Source organism: Chelonus insularis, unplaced genomic scaffold (assembly GCF_013357705.1).
Source record: "Chelonus insularis isolate UGA/USDA-ARS -01 unplaced genomic scaffold, ASM1335770v1 contig_128_pilon, whole genome shotgun sequence".
In the NCBI taxonomy this organism is placed as follows: domain Eukaryota; kingdom Metazoa; phylum Arthropoda; class Insecta; order Hymenoptera; family Braconidae; genus Chelonus; species Chelonus insularis.
Window position 1 is genome coordinate 907,762 of NW_023276368.1, and position 20,575 is coordinate 928,336.

A 20,575-nucleotide genomic window follows, 5' to 3' on the forward strand; every position below is an offset into this window, starting at 1 on the left:
AATCCATCTTTACAATAAAAACTCAAAGATTTATCAAATTAGATATTAAGAAGTTACTCCTAATAAAATGATTATCAAAATTGAAATTATTTAAGATTATAAATAATGAAATTTTGTTATTTTTTTTTTTTTTCGTTGAAAACCATATTTGCATGCTTACTTACAGTAGTGCATAGTATATTTGTATTTAATTACTATTTCACTTAATGATTTTAATATAAATAATCTGATAATAAATCTGATAGTAATAGTGTGCGTTATTCTTCTATGACATAAATTCATAATAATAATAATAATAATAATAATGTGCGTACGATTTGTTAGAGAAATCAATCATTATTGAGGTATTAGATTTTTATAATATTCATTAGTATTTGCCTTATGATATTTTTTTAATCCTCATTTTTTCTTATAAAAAAAAAAAAATGTCAAGTCAATTAATTAATCAAATTAACTACTCCAATTTTTCAGAACTTAATTATGTTTTTGTTAACTTTTTTGAGAATAAAATTATCGCATACTCATTACTTAGCTTATAGAAATCTACAATTGTTATAATAATTATAATAATACTAATATTTTAATATCAATATCATATTTATAAATGAAAAACTCTTGAAAAAATCATTGCAGACTAGATCTATCACGCGTCATCTTTTCAAAGACGTTCAATATGGTGTACGGTCATTGCCAGAATAATTACTCATAACGATTATAATTATTATGTGATAAAGATAAAAACGACAGATTTTAATTATTAAATAAAATGACTATTATCGTAGATTCAACTAATTCTGTCCTCACGTATAGTACGATATTAAGCTTCGACAATTTTAATTTACAAATTATTGCAGATTTTAATACAAAATGGCTAAAATATAATTTAAAAAATGTTAAAATTAATTAATAAAAAAATTATTAATTTAATATATTATGGCTTGACTTTTTAGAGTCAAATAGTTGCAAGATGTTTTTGTTAGATAAAGAATTACTTTTTATATTTATTCTTCTTCTTACGTAATATTTTGATGTGGCTGATGTCATCAACAATGACTTTTAATCATCCTAAATAAACAATACATTAATAAGTTTATTATCATTTTAATATTTAACGTTGTAATCAAGTAAAAATGTGAATTCTTTAACACTTTTATCACGGCAATATTTAAAAAGCAATAAGCAAAGAAAACCTACCCATTCGTGCTCGTCTACTCCTTCCATGTGGTCCTGTTCTAATGAACACTGGATCATGTCGCCCACCATATTGCTCATATTTTTTTGAATCTACCACACAATGATAGCACACACGATACACTCATGACATCAATTGACATTTTTAAAAAAAAATAGAAAACCATGCAATTAAATAATATTGAAAATTACCTCATCTTGTTTGGCTTTTAATAAATCTGGAGTCCAACCCATTTTTGTAAATGATGGTGATGACACCGAAAATTGAGATGACTGTTTAGTTGAGACTGGAACTGTTCCCGTTACTTGATTTTCTGACACTAAACAATAGTTACAATATAAATAACTTTTTATTTTGTGCAATATATTGATACAATAAATTCTTTCATACTTACAGCAATCCATACCAGGTGGTTTCAAACTTATTCGAGGAGCTTGTTTGTTCATACCATTAAACCATTCTGTAGAACTCAATACAGGTTTCCAAGTGACCTTAGTAGGTGGGAAAAGATCATCTTGAAAGAGTTCACTTTTAATTCTTGGTACAGTGAAACTTAAAGGTTCAATAGTATTGTTTGTAAGCCTTAAAGCTGAAGCAAACTCCACACTTGCTACATCACATTTATTTTTCGGAAGAAATGAAAGTCCTTGATGAAGACTAGCACATCGATGATGACTGAGGGGACAACAATAAGGAGCTTCTTCTGTAATCTCAAATGTATAAATAGTAGAATCTCCACGACCCGTTAAAAATAGCGTCGAACTGTCTTCATCATAGAATGGCATTAGAATGGCTGGAGAAACATCTAAACCCACAGTATTTAAAGGAGAATTTAATTTATCTGCCTTGAAAATCATTATCTGTCGTTCAGATACTTTATCGAAACCCATGACTACTAAATAACGACCGTCTAATGCCCAAACAACTCTTGCACCTCGAGTTCCAACTGGTCCTTTGCCTTCACTGATTGTGGTATCACTGCTTCTCGGTTTAAATACTCTAAGCTTACCATCTTTGCACGCACTAGCAAGAAATTGACCACATGGTGACCATGCTAGACTAAAGATTTGATCTGTATGACCAGATAAGGTAATTTTAGCAATGGCTGAATTGCCAGAATGAAGTGGTGCTAAATCCCATATTTTTACTGTTGTATCATAAGATGCAGATGCAAGAACATCTGATGCAAGCGGATGATATTTAATCAAATAAATTTTATCAGTATGCGCTTCAATAATATGTTTCGGTTCATTAGTTGGCTCCATTAATCCTCCATTTGGAATCTCCCACAATCTAATTATCCCATCATCACAAGCAACTGCTAGTCTCTGATTATTAAATGGATCCCATTGGAAATCCATTATTGTTGCACCATGTACTAATGCTGGCATAACACCATCGGGAAGTCTTCCTGTCTTTTTTAACTCTAATACTGCTATTTTTCCACCTGGACCACTAAGTGGTACTGCAACACGATCAGAATTGGCATGAAAACCATCACATTCACCAGAAATTTGACGACTGATATTGCGGATATTTTCGATATGAGTAGATTTATGACCAGGTGTTCCTTTCAAGTGACGGAATTTTGATACACGACCAAAAACAGTTGAAGTTCTTTTAGGTGTTGGTGTTGAAATGGGTTCTGGTTTCTCTAAACGTGGATCCATACTTTGTTGTCGTAATATTGATACATTCTTTTTTGGCTCATCTTCTTTAATTATTTCATTTTTTGTTTTGAAAGAATCTCGTCTTCGTAAAGCCGTCGGTGATCCCATAGCCTTTTCTGCAAGATTACCATCAGTTACTGACACAGATCTACTTTCATAAAGCCTTCGTCTTTCAGCAATGGAGTTTCTGTTAAATCCACCACGTTCTAAACCTCCAGATTCTTCATTTTCAGGAGATTCATCTTTTACTTTAGTTTCAAAAAGTTTACGTCGCTCAGCTGTACTTGGTGTTTTCGGTTTATATCCAGAGTCACTTGAATTTGCATCTTCCTCCATTGAACTCGAATCACTCTTGCCATTTTCTGTTTCCTTAATTCGCTCGTTTTCAAATGTTGGAGATTTATCAGAATTTGCAACAACATTGTCGGAAATATTATTAGTATCATTAGTATACCCATTACTATCATTACTAGGTGCGACGGGCACTGAAAAAACTTTGTCGAAGGAAAATTCTTGACTACCTGACTTTGCTTGAAAAGGTTTTGGTCCCAATCTCGGCTGGAAAATAAATATTACATTAATTTGTGAATTATTTTAAATTAAAAAAAACTACCTTATATAAAACATAAAATACTTAAATAATTATGGAATACTTAAATAAAAATACACTTAAATATAGAATTTCGAAATTGTCTAAAGTTTACGTAATATTTATCTACGATTGAAAAAAATTCCATTAAATGGGTCCTAATTCCAACCTTATAACCCCCAACTATATTCGGATTAACAGACGTTACTACAGAACCGGTACTCGGTGAAGTTCGAGGACGAGCCACAGGTTTAGGTTCTTCTTCAGAAATACTGTTAGCCCTTGAAGATCTTGGTAAAGGCTTCGGTGGAATTTGTCCTCCATTCTGCATTTTTCTTTTTGCATCATCATCAGTTTCAGATCTCACTGGTTCTTCTACTTTTTCCATATCACTTATAATTTTCTTTTCTTTCTCTTTCTCGTTATTTTTTTTCTCTTCCTTTTCTCTTTCCTGGATAATAGTCTGGATTTTAGCTGATTGAATGAATCCCTTGGGTGTTGAATGTAAACTCTTAGCAGCCTTGACGTTTTCAAGTTTTATTTCTTGTTGCATTTTTTTCAATGCCGCCAGATTTCCTTTGTGAATCTAAAGGTGAAGTATGTTTTTTTGTTTCTTAGCAAAATTACGGGAGTTTAAAAATATTTCTTCACACAATTTACTAACACACTAAAAAAAGCGTATTTTTACATCTTGCATATGAATAATTTTCTATTCTCATAATTTCAATTGAAAATTTTATTTTCTATTATTATGGTAATGTTCGATTTCATAACGAATTAAATATAATTTATAATTTAAAAAATCATACAATTGAAATTGAGAGTATAATACAAATTATTCCGAAAATTACTTACATAGCAAACAAAAGTGCTACATTCTAAATGACATACAGCCAATCACTCATTGAAATTCCACGTGCCAGAAATAAATTATAATTGGTACAAATATCTTAAAAGTAATAATACACATACTGGTTTTCTGAAATAAAAAATGCATATACGAGTGAACAGCCATAAACGACGCAGGCACAAATCAATAAAAATAGTTGACTAGTTAATAAAAAAAATAAATCAGTGAAAGTATCTATACTAAAATAACAATCTAACAATAAATTCTAATGATAAATCTTAATCTTAATTATTTAAATACATTGAAAAATTTAATAATATAAAATATTGCAATTAAGCTACTATGAAAAACAATCCAGCCAAATGTTGATGTTCAAAATATTTATTACTTACCGTCATCGGTTCTTCTCCTTTGGCTCTCTTAGCAGGATCTAAAGAAATTTTAGGTACTGGAGCATTGTGACCCTTGATCCATGCCTCAGCGGTATTTTGAGCAAAACATCCAGCAGTATCTGGATAAATATCTCCATGGAAGTCACGATAGGTCTAAAAAAAAATATTAATTAATGATGCAATTATTACATTTTATTTTATAACGATATACTAACCTTTCGTGGGACTTGATACATGATTGGAATAACCATGTTAGATGTTAGTTGTAAAACTCTATTAACCTCTGCTTGCATAACATTCAACGCTCTTTTGGGAACTAAACAAACACCTTTTGTCTGCTCCCCACTGTGTCTAATGCCTTCCACTAAAAAGGGATCTTTGTCCGTTACCTCCATGTACAAAATAGTCGTATCACCTTTCCCAGCAAGAAATAACATATTGGTATCAGGATCAAATAATGGCATAAGAATACCGGTGCTACAATCTAACTCTAGTGTTTTTACTGGATCATTTAAATTCCTTAGATCTCTAATATAAACTTGACGTAGTCTTGCAGAATCGAAGCCGGTAGTTAGAATTCTATCTCCATTACCAAGCCATACGATCCTTGAATCTTTAATACTCTGATGGCTTGAGCAAGTATTTACAATTGATTTTGGAGCACGAGGATCAATAATTCGCACCTGTTTATCTTTACACGATGTAGCCAATAAACTTCCATCATATTTCCAGCTCAATGATTGAATAACCTCGGAATGTTCATTATTGGAAAATAATTCTTCCTGAGATATAATATCCCAGAGTGATAAATTAGTATAAGAAACAGTCGTCAAGAGATTTTCAGCCGTAGGATGCCAACGAACGACTTCTACTCGTCTTTGTCTATGGGAAAAAGTGCACTCAGGATTACATAGTGATTCTTCTAACCCTACTTCTGGAATATGCCATAATTTTACTAAGCAATCTTGTGATCCAGTTGCTAAAAATCCATCATGGAATGGAGAAAAATCCATATCTGTTACGGTATCAGCATGAGCATGGAGTAACGGCATAGTTTTACTCTTTCTACCACAATCTTCAAGAGGTAAAACTGCCAGACTTGATCCTGAAATATTTATAGTCATAAAAATATCATAATAATGAATAATTGAATAATAAATAACTTATATTTACCATTGTGGTCGACATTAAATGCCATAAATGCAGCTGAAGCTGCAATATTATTTCCATAGGTTTGATAAGACCCTACACATATATCTCTAATACATGCTTCCGGTTTTGGAACAATTGGAGTGGCATTTTTATACTTAGAAGCCTTAAATCTCCAAGCCATTTTTCATCAATGAAGCCAATAATTCACTTGATCACAGTCGAATTAACTCATGTAATCTACGATCATAAAAGTTATTTTAAATATTAATTTTAAAAAAACTTTATAATACAAAATAATCGTTAAAACACTGAATAAGGAAAATGTTTTTCACATTTTGAAAGTTTTCACTGTCAACATCCAATTGACCTTCCAGTATAAACCGCAAGTAAATCAATTAAATGATATGAGTAGTGAAATAAAGAATTGAGAAAAAAAACTACAAATGACTCAACTATTATGAAAGAATACAGCAAAACGATAAAGCGTAGGGTCGAAGCTATTTTACAGTTATGTAAAGTTGTGCATGACTAATAATTTGGGGGTGAGGTCGCAAGCTACCCCACTCTCAGTTCTTTACTAGGGGCGCAACAAAAGTTGGTTTATCAGTATGGTTTATTTTATGAACAAAAAATAATTAATCAACAACAAATTTGTACTTACTTTGTTATAAGTAATTTGATACTTTTTATCAACACTAATAACACATATATTATTATTTAAATTCTTAGCAAATACGGTACAAATATTATTATAAACACGAATACGATGGCAGATATCCAGTTATATGACAGCCGGAAGAAAGAAACCTCCCCTTTGTCGTGAAATTATGAGCTGCGAATAAAGAAATGTATAGATGTTTAACATTACATTTAATTCGAGCTTCCATGTCGGTAATGTCTCAAAAGCTTTCACGATGTACCGATAGTTGTCGCTGTTTGGAATCAAATATGGCCACGCTCCAAAATTACGGAACGCATGCGTGAAAACAGGTGTAAAACAACAATTTGAAAATTTAATTTTCCATGGAAATATAAAATCATCAATTGAAAGATGAAGAAAATATATAAGACTAATTTAATAAAATAACCTCTAAACATATGTAGTTGTTAAACGGATATAAATATGGTGAATCTTATCTTGGAATATTAATCGAAAATTATAATGTGAATTTACTCAAAGACCTGTTATTGTCTTTCTGAATTTAATTACATATTTAGCTATAAAACAAATATGCTATTGTTTTAATACATTCTATGAAAACTGAACAATTTTTTTCCAGTGCTTTTACCATAACGTCCTTCAATAGCTCGAATGGAGAAGTTAAATTACAGGAAAAGAGAGAGGAAGTGGAGGAAGGAATATGGCACTCGTTATTGTAGATTGTAGGTCATTCGACATTACCTCCAATATAACATGGTGGGGAATACCCTTCTGTCTTGTAGCAACCACGAACTAACTGGACATACAGGCAGAACACCAGTCTCTTTCCCCTGCAGTTTGGATTCAGGTGATAGGTAGAATAGACTTATGCCGGTCGTCTTCGTATAATTCAAGTATCTTGTGATTCAACGTGACAACATCCTGCACGATTACCTTTAACTTTAAATATTTGTTTATATTTATTAGATTCAATTTCAAATTAGATCATCATTGAGTATTATTTATATCAAGATAAGCGGTATCTAGTGTTAAGTTATGCACGTGGGTGACATTATAAGTATTAGTGTAAACATAAGAAGAAAAATAATTGACAATATATAAAACATTGTCAAAACATCAACTTTATTACTTGAATCATCTAACTGGAATGTTTGCTGTGGTTAACTATGAAATATTGGAAGTTTTAATTTTTTAACTTCTATACGTTAATGAAGATATCATTAACGCCATGTCGACGAGTTCACTCTTTTACAAGGACAAATATGCTGTAAGTTTTTTGCATTAATTTCAATTTATTACGTTCAGTAAATATAACTTCATCAACATTGTTATAATAGTAACTAACAACAATATAATGTAGACTTATTTTTAATAATTTTTTCATTCTTTACTCTAGCTTATTATTTAGCTACATTTATGCTTAAACATAGTTATCAGGAAATTTCAAGTGCGACTAAAATTTTGGAGCTGATAAAAATGATGAATCTGTAAATATTGAACGTGAAAAGAAGAATATGACAAAGAGTTAGGTGTAACAGGTGTGTGAGTCAGAATGTCACATTGTGACGTTTTATTTTTCTACGGCAAATGAATAGTAGCTACATGACTAGTTAATATTTTTATAATACAAATTTATCACGAATGATTTAGCAAAGTGATATTGGATGTTTCGGAAGAAAATAAATGTTTGATAGCTTATCAATAATGGATCTAAATGTCAATAATATTTTGAATGATAACAGATTAAATATTGATTTGAGAATTGAAAGTGCATCATGCAGTTGTGCACAATGCTATAAATAATTATTATTAGTTCTTCTGGAAGATAATATAACGACAGTGAAAAATATAAAAAGTTAAGAGCACATACTGTCATTTAATTGGAGATTCTTTTTTAGTTTCACAATCATGTAGATGATGATGAATGAAAGTGGGCGGTCAATTATTTCTTCGGTCATTTAATTCTGGAAAATAAAAAGAGTAATTATCACCGCATGAAAATATTAAATTACCGCTATAAAAAGAGATAAAATGCTCTGTATAGTATATATATTATAGTATCCACTTATTAATTTTAATAAAAAAAGATTTTACCATAATGAAATTGAAAGTTACTTCCGATAGAAACATTTCAGGATAGATTATAGCAATATTAGATGTATGATATGGGAGGACAAATGTATAGAGGCAGTTATTTCATGTTAACATTAACATTAATATGTTCGTAGTTTAGAAACTAATATAACAGATTGCTATGTAGCTAGAGCAGAAGAAAATAAGTAGGTATAGTAGTAGCACTTGTGGTTTTTCGTAAGAACCGTTATTTCTTCTATCTGACTCCTGCTTATACACCACATCATGTTAGTATTTCTCATGTTGACGATCACAAACTTGAATTTTATTTTATCTAAAGGTCGATCAAAGCTGAATGTAACCAAGAGTTTTGATCTCTTCATAAATATTCACTCTTTTCGCAATGACTTATGCTTATATACAGTTTAATTATCAAAATGTAGTTTAGGTAGTAAATCAAACACTTGTATATAATTTAATTGAACTATTTTCATGAATATATATCTATATATTTTATTTAATTGGATATCGAAGAAATAGATACTCAGAGATCAGCAAGCTACCTTTGACTGGCACGTAACACAGGCTATACGTGTAAAGTTCAATCAGTTTTTATGCGATTATATAATTAGATTGAATAAGAGAAATTATGAACTCCTGGATCTCGAAATTTATTAAAATAAAATTCTAATACTTTTATTAATTTTATTTATCTACTGTAAGTATTAGATAGATTGAGATGAGCAGCGTAGCATTAGTCTTGTCCTTCAGGGGGTGAAAGTCTTATGTCACAGTGAATGCATCTTATTACGTTGGTCAAGCCTACGCTTTGCTTCTATATGCTGATTTATTATAACATTATTGCTTCCATAGATATTTATTGACTGAGATTAATCTTCTATTTTATTCTGTAATTATAGAAATAATAAATTAAAAATTGCTCCAAAAGCGGCAATAAAAGATAAATACGACTATTATAAATAATTTAGTTACCATAATAAATCTGATGGAGAAGTTTGAAGTACATGTAATATACTAATATAAAAATCTATTATAATATACTATTAAATCTATTTATTGACAAATTTAATTTATTATAATTTCAAATTTATGATCATTTGGTAATTTTAAATATTTAAATGTAATAAAATTACTTAATTTTTAAATTCTTTCTCTAATTTGATCATAAATCATTTTTTTTTGACAGCAATCAATATTAGAATTTTATGAATGTAAATAAGAGGGTTATTTAATATTAATAAATTGTGATTGTAATAAATAAATTCTCTATCAGTGTATACATAAGACAGATAAATTTGCGTAGCATATTGAGGCCGATGTCCATTCCAAAAGAACAGCTTGAGGGGTGAAAGTGTTACGTCAAACGCTTGCATCTTATTAAGTATGTTTGGAAAGCAATCTCAAGGATTGAATCTCAGACGCTAGCGTGGGATTACGCATTTTTAGTAAATTTGAATTATTAAGTAACCATTACGATATTTAGCGATATTATTGAATGAATATTTATGTAAATATTCTTTTAACACCTTTGTCATTGAATTGATTTGCTGTCAAAGTATTGTTATATCATTCTTTAGATATTACCAAAGAAATTCAAAATACGTATGGTCTGCTTGTGAAAGGGTGTCGGTTCCGGTAGCAACATAGCAGGACTGGCTTCCTGTCTCTATGTATTACCAATGTACCGCTGTCTAATAGACTCGCTCAGATTTATTGAGTGCTCAGCAACATGTTAGTTTCACCTTATGAAAAACCTAAAAATATTTATACATGTTTATTTAATCAATATAATCATCACTTTATTTAATTGGTGAACAAATTACATTTAATTTATTTGTCATAAATTTTATTCTTATACCTTAATTATTTGTGTTGTCAAACTCGATCTTGAATTGAGAACTCAACATATAATGAATTCACTTCATTATTTTCTGACCTCAAAAAGAAAAAAAAAATAATTACATACCTTCAGATGTGACGCACCCAATTTTTAGGCCTGGTATATGGTCTCCAAAACCTACAGGTTATTATTTTTCTTCCATTCAATCCATATTTTATGAATAATTAGTCTGTAAATATTTTATTGATGCATCGTTTTATAGTCTTTTAGCCGGATACATAGTTTTGTGACACATGTTTAATATCCGTCTGACTTATTCTTCAGTATTAAAATTTTTTTTAGAGCAATTTGCTTTTATATTATGTAATTAGATCACGAGCCAAGTTGATAAAATTGATTTCATCAATAAATCTTATATCATAAAAAGGTTATGTTAAAACAATTTAAAAAGTCAAGTTTTTTTTATCACTCTTTCGTGTCATTCTCCTATGTGGCTTCCTATCTTGACTCATGTTGCTCTTCAAGAGGTTTTAAGTTTCATTGACCTATTATATTTCTTAAGAACAGATGAGGTTTCTTCGCACGCTAAAAAATTGTCTCGGATTTGTGTCTTTATCTACGACACAGCTGAAAAATTTAATTATATTTTAATTAACACAAGAATTAGCAAGCTTTATAATTATTTTTTAATCATAATAACAGCCATTTGAAATAAAATATTATACTACAGTCATTAAGATATTATGATGACGTTAAAAAGTTAAAAAAAAAATTAACCTCATATCAAACAATTCTATTTCTCTCTTTTTTTCTTTTTATTTATAATACACACAAGTGTAGTTGAAGATGAAAAGTGTTTTTAAATACTGAAAGGATGTATGAGGATGGAAAGGGAGTTGAAGTATCTGCTGTAATATATCTCGGTTCATTGAGCACGTACATTTTACCTATCAGGTGATAAATATGTTATTCTCCATCGTATGTATGTTTTCAAGATTAATAAAAAAAACATTACAACGTGCACTTTAGATTGTGCTCTTACATTTACAGTTGGTTACCTTGACACGTATTTTTACAGTAAAAATTTCCATCAAGATGAAAAATACTTTTCCTGGTTCATCAGTTTATAAAAATTACCTACAAAAATAAATCAACAGATAATATTAAACATAAACAATTAAGATATCATTATAAGTAATTATTAAACTAGTTAAATAATAGAAATATATTTTTTTTTTCTAAAGAGTAATTATTTACAACAAAAATAGATATCTTTCTCAATCTTTTATTTAATATATCTCTGATAATAAGAAAATAAAATCTTTGTTTAACTTGACATGTTGCTGTTAAATGACTTAACGTATTTAAATATAGTTGAAATCACAGGCGACATAACCCCCTACCTAGAAATGGTTGGGTCTTCGCTGCAGCAGCTTCAGTGAATTACGTGTTAGTCGGCGCCAACATGCGTATCCACAACTAACTCTTGTCATGTGCAGTCTCATTGTTAGACATCCGTGTCGTGTATGTTTTATATATCGATAAAGTCAACTAACTGGTCTAGTAGTCATTTGAACAAGCCAGCAAGTTCTTGTATGTGCACATTCGAATGTTATTTTCTTTATTTCTGTTGATTCTTCTTCACTATACCTCCACTCATGTGACCTTAATTGCCAGTGCCGATAATAACAGTTGATTCGATCGTCATTAGATAATCGTGATCAATTCAAGAAAAAAGATAGCTGTGCTGGAAGATCATAATTAAGGTGCCCATTGACCGAACGTGAGAAAGTGATGAGAGAGACTGGGAGAATATAAGTCTAGCCATCGGGAAATTTATTGATTGTATCGTAATTGATCGCCACGCCTCAACAAAATACACCTCTTATACGTTGTGAACAATTTAACTCAATGGAAAACAAAATAGTTGGAATAATTTAAATACTTTATGGAGATAAAAAAAAAATGAAATTGTTACAAAAGAAGAAATTCACATCTTTGTATAGAAAAATTATCTAACTTTGTTAAACTATGCAAATTATTTAACTGATGGATACTTCCTAGAAGCTACAGTGACGTTTTAAGAACAAAAAAGATTATTACACAACTTCTATATCGTATAAACAAGGCAAAATAATCTGATAAAATCATTTGAAAAGGAATAGCTGTTGTATAACTTCAACAAAGTGAGATAGAAAACTTGGAAGAAAAAAAATGAAAAATTCTAAAAAAACGTTTTCAAAATAATTATAAGGTATTGTGTATTCATGAGAATAGTCTTTAATAAAAAAATTGAAGAGATTAGTTGAGTGAAAAGAAGAGAAAATATAGAATTATTTTCATCATGCACTAAATACTTGACAAATTAGCCACAACTAACATTGAAATCTCTCACAACAATATAAAACAGTCAATTGGTTAATGTAAAAGCGAAGAATCTCATTAAATATAATGTTGAAATTATTTTAAGATAAAAATCAAATCAACTGTTAAAACAAAATATAAATCTTACCACATTATTTTCTATCATTTTTGACATCATTTACTAGAATAACTTGGTTGGAATTGAACGTTGATTGTCAAGTCAGTAACGAGTATCATTATTATGTACTCACGACTATACTTCAAAGGCAATAGTACTACTTATTACATTTTTCAAGTTTAAATTTATCATATAGAGTCTTGAGATAATCATCAAATCATTCTATTATGAAAACTAACTCATTACTTGAGTTAAAGAAATTGTTAATCAATTATTTTATTTACAAATTTTTTTTTTTGTAAATATAAACCTAATTGATGATTTCCCGGATGAGTTGGTGGTACAGTGTAGGAATGTGATCGTCCGCCTATACTAGTTGAAATAAAATCGACCTAACCGTTAGGTATAGAATCAAATGACTTTACATCCGCAAATGTTTTCAATCTGAGAACGTTCGCATTTCACGAAATCATCAAAATATTTGAAGACCAGGAAAGGAGCTAATGACGAGGCAAAGTTATAGAGTGATGTAGTAAGAATAGATAGTAAAATTAAAATACATTAAAATGGCTGTAAAACTAGTTCCATTTGCACCAATGAATGGTTAATATTCAATTTATCATTATGTCAATATTAAAGTAACAAATACAGCAGTGAAGTCAGATTAAATTTATTCATTAAAAATGAATATTATTTAGTTATATTAAATAAAAGTAGCTCAAGAAATATAGAGCTGTTGAATTGAAGTGTGTACATGGGATTGATACCTGTTAGTGTAACAATGAAATTTGTTTACATATTAGTAACAATAATCCACGTGCTATGAATTGAGAATTCGGAACGTTAGATTAAAGGAGTACGATTAGAGCATTGAACTTAACATTCCTTGAATGTTGGAATAAAATACGCCATTCTAAGGCACATTCAGAACTGGCAGGCAGTCCAGGTGCAGTTATAATTAGAGCTAGCGGATAGTTCAAGTGCGAAAGGGGCAAGCCGTTCGAGGTCTCGACGATATCCAGGCACGACGGCAATTATTGCGGTTCTACTTGATCAGTATCATAAATCTTGTCATCTAAGAGTACAGCCATCAACAAACAGCTGTTGTGTTTGCATATTCAATTATTCAAGATAACAACAGACTATTTTGGTTTCAATGTAGATAATAATACAGAATTTATACAATCATGGATTCAACAGATGGTAAGAATAGAGATATTGGACAAGAAACTAAAATTGCTCGGTTAAAATTTTTAATGGGATTAAATGCTGATGAAACTAATTATGAAAATTCTAATATAGAAGTAGTAAGCATTGAAAAAACATTAGAAGTAAATACCATAAATGATAATAATATTGATAATAGAAATATTTTATATAAAAATGATGTTGAAATAGCTTTTAATAATAGTATTAGTAAGAGTTGTGAACACGTTTCAGATAATTCTCTACCGATTTTACCTTCAAGAAGTTCTGAGAAAGAAAATGTGGTAAAAAATGATCTAAAATCCAGAAGAAGACACAGTAGCACCATTGAGATTACTGCTAAGACAAATGTGCAAACAGGTCAAGATGGTATGCCAATAATTAGTTTCAGCTTTCTTCATGATGATGAAAAGAATGAACTATGGAATGGAAAAAATCATCAGATTGAAAATAATGAAAATAATACTCAAGATAAAAATATAACGGAACTTTATGATTTTCCTAAACACAGTCATCCAAGTAGTAATAGACTTTCTGAGCTAGAAGGTTGTGAACAACAAACTGAAACTTTTAATTCAATTGTATATCAAGCCTCAACAGATTATGACCAGCCTAATTATGATCTTCCAAAACAATGCCAAGTTTCATTGAATTGTGATGACAATAAAACACCTAAAGAGCCAATTATTACAAATGAACAAATTTCAATGAATCATGATGAACATTTAAATGATGAAGTAGCTAGTGAAGATGGACTGTATGAAACATTACGTTCCAAAGAAGATACTGATGTAATTTCTGATATAAAAAATACTAATAATAAAATTCCAGAGCATTTAATATTTGAATTAAATCCAAGAAAATCAAGTGTAAACATTCCAGTGAGTGTTTCTGAAGCAGAAAGACGTAAGAAGTATCATATAGCTAAAGCATGGCACAAAATGCAACGATGGTTACGAGAAGAAAAAATAAAATTAGGTGAAGTGGTGCAGAGACATGCAAAGATGCAAGCAGTAGGTGCAGTACAAGCTAATTGTGATCAAGATTCATCATCTGTTGGCCGATGTGGATTTTATGATCTTGTAGCAGCACGTGCAAGGGAATTTGGATCAGTAGTGCAGGAAGTTGAAGAGCCTGGAATTGTTTCAAAGTCTGATGAAACAGCCAAGCTTAAATTGGAAGAAGATTTCCAGGTAATTTCGCACGACTCCGAGATCCGGAAGACGGTGGAATGCCTTCAAGATGATGTTGAGAAAGTACAGGTTGAAAAAAAGTCACCGGAAATAGTGTGTGTAAAGCAACGGAAACGAATCGCCAGTTCGGAAAATATCGTCAGTGAAAGAAGATTAAAATTAGCACCAGTATCATTTAGTCTGGATAAATTGAGTGACATTGATGGCAACAATCAAAAAGATGAGAAAGAAAAAAACAACTCTAGAACAGCTATGGCTGCAACTAAGGATGTGAAATTATATGTGGGGAAAGGTGAAGGATTGATCAAGCGACGAATGCTCGGGTCAATAAGAGGATTAATGGCATCAACTCATCTACTTCATCAGCATCACGACATTGAGGAGGTAGATTTCTATTTTCTTTTTTCTCTGAAAGTCTTTTAATATAAAACATTCTTGTTCTAGTTTAAACAAGCATTTTTTCTTAGTATTAATAGTATTTAAATAATAATGGAATTTTCTTTCTGTTGATTAGGTATTTTGACATGTTGGTAAAAAATACTTAGATACAATGATTACATCATTCGGGTGTGTCGACTCGCCTATACCTAATTGTCAATTCGCGACGCAAGTTAATTAAGTGCTTCCTCACTAGTCATATATGGTGGTGTAATATATGAGATTCACCAGTTACCAACTGGTGCATGATATTTATTTCGCATGAGTCTAGAAAAATGATCCATCAATTAATGTAACAAGTTATTATAGAATTAATAATTATTTTTTATTTGACAATGAGAAGAGAATTGAAAATAATCGAAATAGTTACCTTGAGGAGGTGATTAATTTAACGCAAAACGTGCAGCACTTAAATACACGTGGAAAGTGTGGGAAAGTTGCGTGGTGAAAATACATCTTTATCGCTATTGCTTCTTTGGTGCATACACATGCATAACAAGAAATGAACAGGAGATCGGTTCAGTGATATCTTGGTGTATATGTGTGGAGTTATAAAAGAGAGAATAGACTTAACTACAAACATGCTATTTATGAAAACGTGTAACATACTGAGAGAGCTTTGGATTTGTATGGGCAAAAGATACTTCAAGAGAAATTCAAATATTTCATGAACGTGTGTAAAATGAAGTGTAGAGGAAAGTAGTTTTTATATTCACTTATAAGACGTGCTTCAAATTCGAATATGATTAATTTCACTGGAAACTTTGTACCAAGAGAGATTTCATCGGATATAAAATACTGCCGTTTTAATCATTTAATAATATACTTTTTTTTTATGAACAACTCTGAAGTAAACTGTTGCTAAATTAACTGGAAATCAGAGTTCATAACATCAAGACCACCAAAAAGATGATTATCGTGCAATTATTATTGCATAACTTGACATAAAGTTTATTCAGTAATACAACTTAAACTACTTATTATTGTAACATATATGTGTTCAATATACACATATTGATAAAATGAAAACTGAAGACATTTATACTTGAAGCTTGTTTTACAAGAGATCGAAGGTCGATATGCCTGGCAGATTAACCAGCTAAAAAAAACTATAAATAAAGTAAAACACAGGGTGAAATCTGTGAGCAATTAGTATGACAGCGCGTGCGGTACTTGCACAAATCAAACTTAAAATATAAACGATACTAAGAGAAAGTGTACTGATAGCTTGTCATTTTTTTGCTGTTATCCTTTCTTTATTGCAAATAATAAAAATAGAAGAGACTTGTACTGATAAAAGAAGCAACTTTAAAATATTTATGTTTGCGTGTGCCTTCCTTGAGCTCTCCAATTATATTTTGTAATACCAAGATGCTGCAATATAATTAGTAGATATTTAAAGAAAAAAAAAAATACTAGAATGGGCATAATATGAGAGTTTAAATCTATTTTAGTCGTTCAGAGAATTCTATGCAATAATATTTGTTAAAAGATTATCTATGTTTAGAAATAATTTGAAAGTATCATTGATTTATATAGATAACTAGTATTTTATTGAGAATAATAACAATGAGCTAAGCTTTTTAAGAATTTTAATAAAAAGTTATTGAATTTCATTCTTTTGAATACGTTATCTATACTGTCGATTTCATTTTACTTTTCTGTTTTATACCACGACATTTTTTCGTCTGTCATTGCGATAACTTGTCGTTGAAACGTAAAACAACACCTGAAGATAAAAAAAATAATTGGCTATATTCAATGCTACCGTGTGCAATATGTATGCAAGTATGTGAAGAGAAATAGGTACCCACTATCGGGTGGTCACGCTCTGTTAGCAATAAAACTGTCGTACGATAGATTTGAATCATGACTAGCCGACAATTATTAGAGTTTTCTAGGATTAGATAGTTTTAAGGTATAGAGTCCACTTGTAAGAACATTTTTGTTTGGATTAGATAAAAAATAAAATCTAGTTCTGGTAAAAAATATAATATGTGTGCGTTAAATATATGACTTTATGAACAAAACAACTTTCGAATAGTAATAAATATAATAATAAATGAATTATTAATTAATGTGGAATTAATACTATTCATCTGAATACACTTGAATAAGCATAAGGTGAAAGGGAACCGGAAATTTCAGGATGTCACGACATAATTGTTATTTTTTTGATAATCATTTTATTCAATGAATATTTCGACTTCAATGGGTTCTGAGAGACACTGAAAAATAATTTCAGCAGAATGAGATATCAAAAGAGTCCATTCTTTTGTTTATCATGATTGATGATTGTTACAGTTGAGTTATAAAGAATGATGATAATAAAACATTTAACATAAAAATTAAAAATAATTACTTAGTAATTGCAATTTAATTAATACTTATAAGTGAATTGTTGTGATACTCAATCAAGGTCTAGAGGAAAGTCTAAAAATATTAGATTTAGTGTGCTATGAAGCATAAATACCGCTAGGTTTTTGCACGACTGCACGGTCGTAAAGATTCACTCACTCGAGCATATAATAAAATATGACAATGGGTAACAACTATCATACAATAACATGTATTATTACTTTCAGACTGGCCCAGGTGGTTTCGAAGATATAAGACGATATGTTAAACAAGGCGGTGACTTTTGTAAGGAACTGGCATCAATTTTACATGAAAGGTATGTATTTAATGATTGTTTATTAATCAGATTTTACGAATAAAAATCATTAATAATTTTTTTTTTTAAATATTATAGAGCTGAATTGGAGGCATCATATGCTAAAGGGTTGAGTAAATTGAGTAGTAAATTGACAAAAGCTTGTTCCAAAGATCAAGGTAAAGATTAAGATTGATATTTTATTAACATGAACATACGTTAATAATTGAAAGTAAATAATAATGTTTGAAAAATCCTACAAAAATAAAATTTATGGTATTATGTGGTAAAGGTGGAAACAGTACTGGCGGCGTCAACGAAGCGTGGAGGAATGTTGGTGAAGAGATGGAGGCTGCTGCAGAAGCACATAGAGTTTGGGGAATTGCTTTAAGTGAACAGCTAGCTAAACCTTTAAGAGTAATAAAAGAATTTCTACATTCTTTCGTTGTAAAAAAAGAATTTAATTGATTATTATTAGATATCTAATGAATGTTATCGTGGTTTAGGTGGGTGTAGCAGAAGCTCAAGGGCGATCAAGGAAGTCTATAGAAAGTTCTGTAGATAAAGCATCTAAATCATTGCAAGAATGGCGCAGTATTGCAGCCAAGAGCAAAAAGCAAAGCTTCACATGTGCACGCGAGAACGAGCGACTACAGGACCTTGCGAGGATACAATCGATCAGCCAGAGCCAACAGAACAATAATAAGACTTCGAGTCACCACATGACTGAGAAAGAGGTCAATAAACTTGAAAATAGACGGAGAAAGGCTGAGGACGCGTCACGTAGAGCAGACACGGAGTTCTATACTGTTAGTGTGAGAGCTGAGAGAGCAAGGCTAGAGTATGAAAGTACAGTGAGAAAAGGTGCAAAGCAAATGGAATTATTAGAAGAAGAAAGACTCAGTGCTCTAAAAGACTTGGCTAATGTTTATTTAGCTCATCTTCAAGCCCTTGCACCTCGTCTTCAACAGGTTTGTATTTAAAAATTAACTTCAATTGTTAAGATAATTTATTTTAATTTAAAAATGACATTTTTATAGAGTGCTGATCGTCTAGCTACGCCTGTACGTAACTGTAGTGTATCTCAAGATGTTGATATTCTCAAGAATCTAATTAGGCGTATGGACAGTAATGATGCAGCAAGCGTAGATCAGTTACTACCTGATTTTTATGCTGAACATGTGACCTTAGCTATGAATAGAGAAAGAAGGAAACAAGCTCTTGTAAGAGTGCTGCATCTAATTAGACAGGACTTGGAAAGGGAGAGGCGAGGTAGAGATGGCTTAGAGACATTACATAGAGCATTTATTCAAACTCCTGCTTTCGCAGCTGACGAAAGTACTCAAAATGTTATGGATAAACTTCATCACATGCGGTCAATGTTAACTTATTTAGAAGCAGCAAGGTATAAAGTCGGTGGTGCTCTTGCTGAAGTTGAAGGTGGTAAAAAAGGTAAACATCCATTAGCTGAACATATTTTAGTATCAAGAGATAAACAGGGACTTCAACAGAGTGTCTTAAAAATGCCACCATGGGCTAAAAATGAATCATTTGAATTACCGGATGTCGACGAAGATATTGAGGACATTCATTTAAGTAAAGATCATGAGGTTGATCATCATGAATGGATTGATAGAACTGCAGGTGATGGTAATTCTGAAAATCCACCTGATGAAGAAGATTTTAGCGATTTTGATGAGTTTAGTAGTCAATCTGAAGATAATAATAATAATCAAGAAGTAGACGTTGTTGATATCACGTCAGAGAAGTGTGAAAAAATTGAACAATGCCGAGCTATTTATCAGTACTCAGCGAACTTGAATGATGAATTAAGCCTTACACCAGGTGATTTAATTACAATTCATCAAAAACAAGCAGATGGTTGGTGGATAGGAGAGTGCGGTGGTAAAACTGGAATTTTTCCAGCTACTTATGTACAAGTTATTCATTAAATATCATAGAAAACCATTAGTTTCACATCCAGAAAATGCGTTTACTCATGACTAATAATGCCTTTAAACACATTAGTGCCAATTGCCTGGATCGATCGAAGAATGTTTAAGTAACTATGATATAACTAGTTAATAAATCAAATGGAAGATTAAGGTAAATATTTACTATTAATTTTAACAATTAAAAATAATTTTTTTTTATCAAAATTAC

At 30.7% G+C, this 20,575-nt stretch overlaps 2 protein-coding genes and 1 long non-coding RNA gene across 7 annotated transcripts; 1 reads left to right on the forward strand and 2 right to left on the reverse strand.

The window, feature by feature from the left end:
- Window positions 1-266: 266 nt before the first annotated feature.
- pod1 (coronin pod1) lies at window positions 267-7,380 on the reverse strand. 3 transcript variants are annotated; one of them, XM_035088139.1, is made up of 9 exons: window positions 7,248-7,380; window positions 5,867-6,082; window positions 4,909-5,798; window positions 4,694-4,846; window positions 3,621-4,037; window positions 1,587-3,420; window positions 1,384-1,511; window positions 1,195-1,284; window positions 267-1,065 (listed from the first exon to the last, which is right to left on the reverse strand). In XM_035088139.1, exons 2-9 carry the CDS (start codon window positions 6,024-6,026, stop codon window positions 1,057-1,059), a joined length of 3,681 nt encoding a protein of 1,226 aa, XP_034944030.1. In that variant the 5' UTR covers window positions 6,027-6,082; window positions 7,248-7,380; the 3' UTR covers window positions 267-1,056. The 3 variants fall into 3 exon arrangements, with proteins under 3 accessions (XP_034944030.1, XP_034944021.1, XP_034944036.1); XM_035088130.1 differs by lacking the exon at window positions 7,248-7,380 and adding an exon at window positions 6,507-6,661; XM_035088145.1 differs by lacking the exons at window positions 3,621-4,037; window positions 7,248-7,380 and adding an exon at window positions 6,507-6,661.
- Nost (Nostrin) lies at window positions 7,307-20,469 on the forward strand. 3 transcript variants are annotated; one of them, XM_035088169.1, is made up of 7 exons: window positions 7,307-7,773; window positions 14,363-15,705; window positions 18,345-18,433; window positions 18,512-18,591; window positions 18,705-18,829; window positions 18,919-19,383; window positions 19,453-20,469. In XM_035088169.1, the coding sequence occupies exons 2-7, from the start codon at window positions 14,500-14,502 to the stop codon at window positions 20,362-20,364; spliced, it is 2,877 nt and encodes a 958-aa protein (XP_034944060.1). In that variant the 5' UTR covers window positions 7,307-7,773; window positions 14,363-14,499; the 3' UTR covers window positions 20,365-20,469. The 3 variants fall into 3 exon arrangements, with proteins under 3 accessions (XP_034944060.1, XP_034944053.1, XP_034944044.1); XM_035088162.1 differs by lacking the exon at window positions 7,307-7,773 and adding an exon at window positions 11,902-14,125; XM_035088153.1 differs by lacking the exon at window positions 7,307-7,773 and having other exon boundaries at window positions 11,902-15,705.
- Window positions 9,830-11,380, reverse strand: LOC118069891 (uncharacterized). Its single transcript, XR_004690695.1, has 3 exons — window positions 11,218-11,380; window positions 10,567-11,067; window positions 9,830-10,354 (listed from the first exon to the last, which is right to left on the reverse strand). It is a non-coding gene; the product is annotated as an uncharacterized lncRNA (long non-coding RNA).
- Window positions 20,470-20,575: the final 106 nt, after the last annotated feature.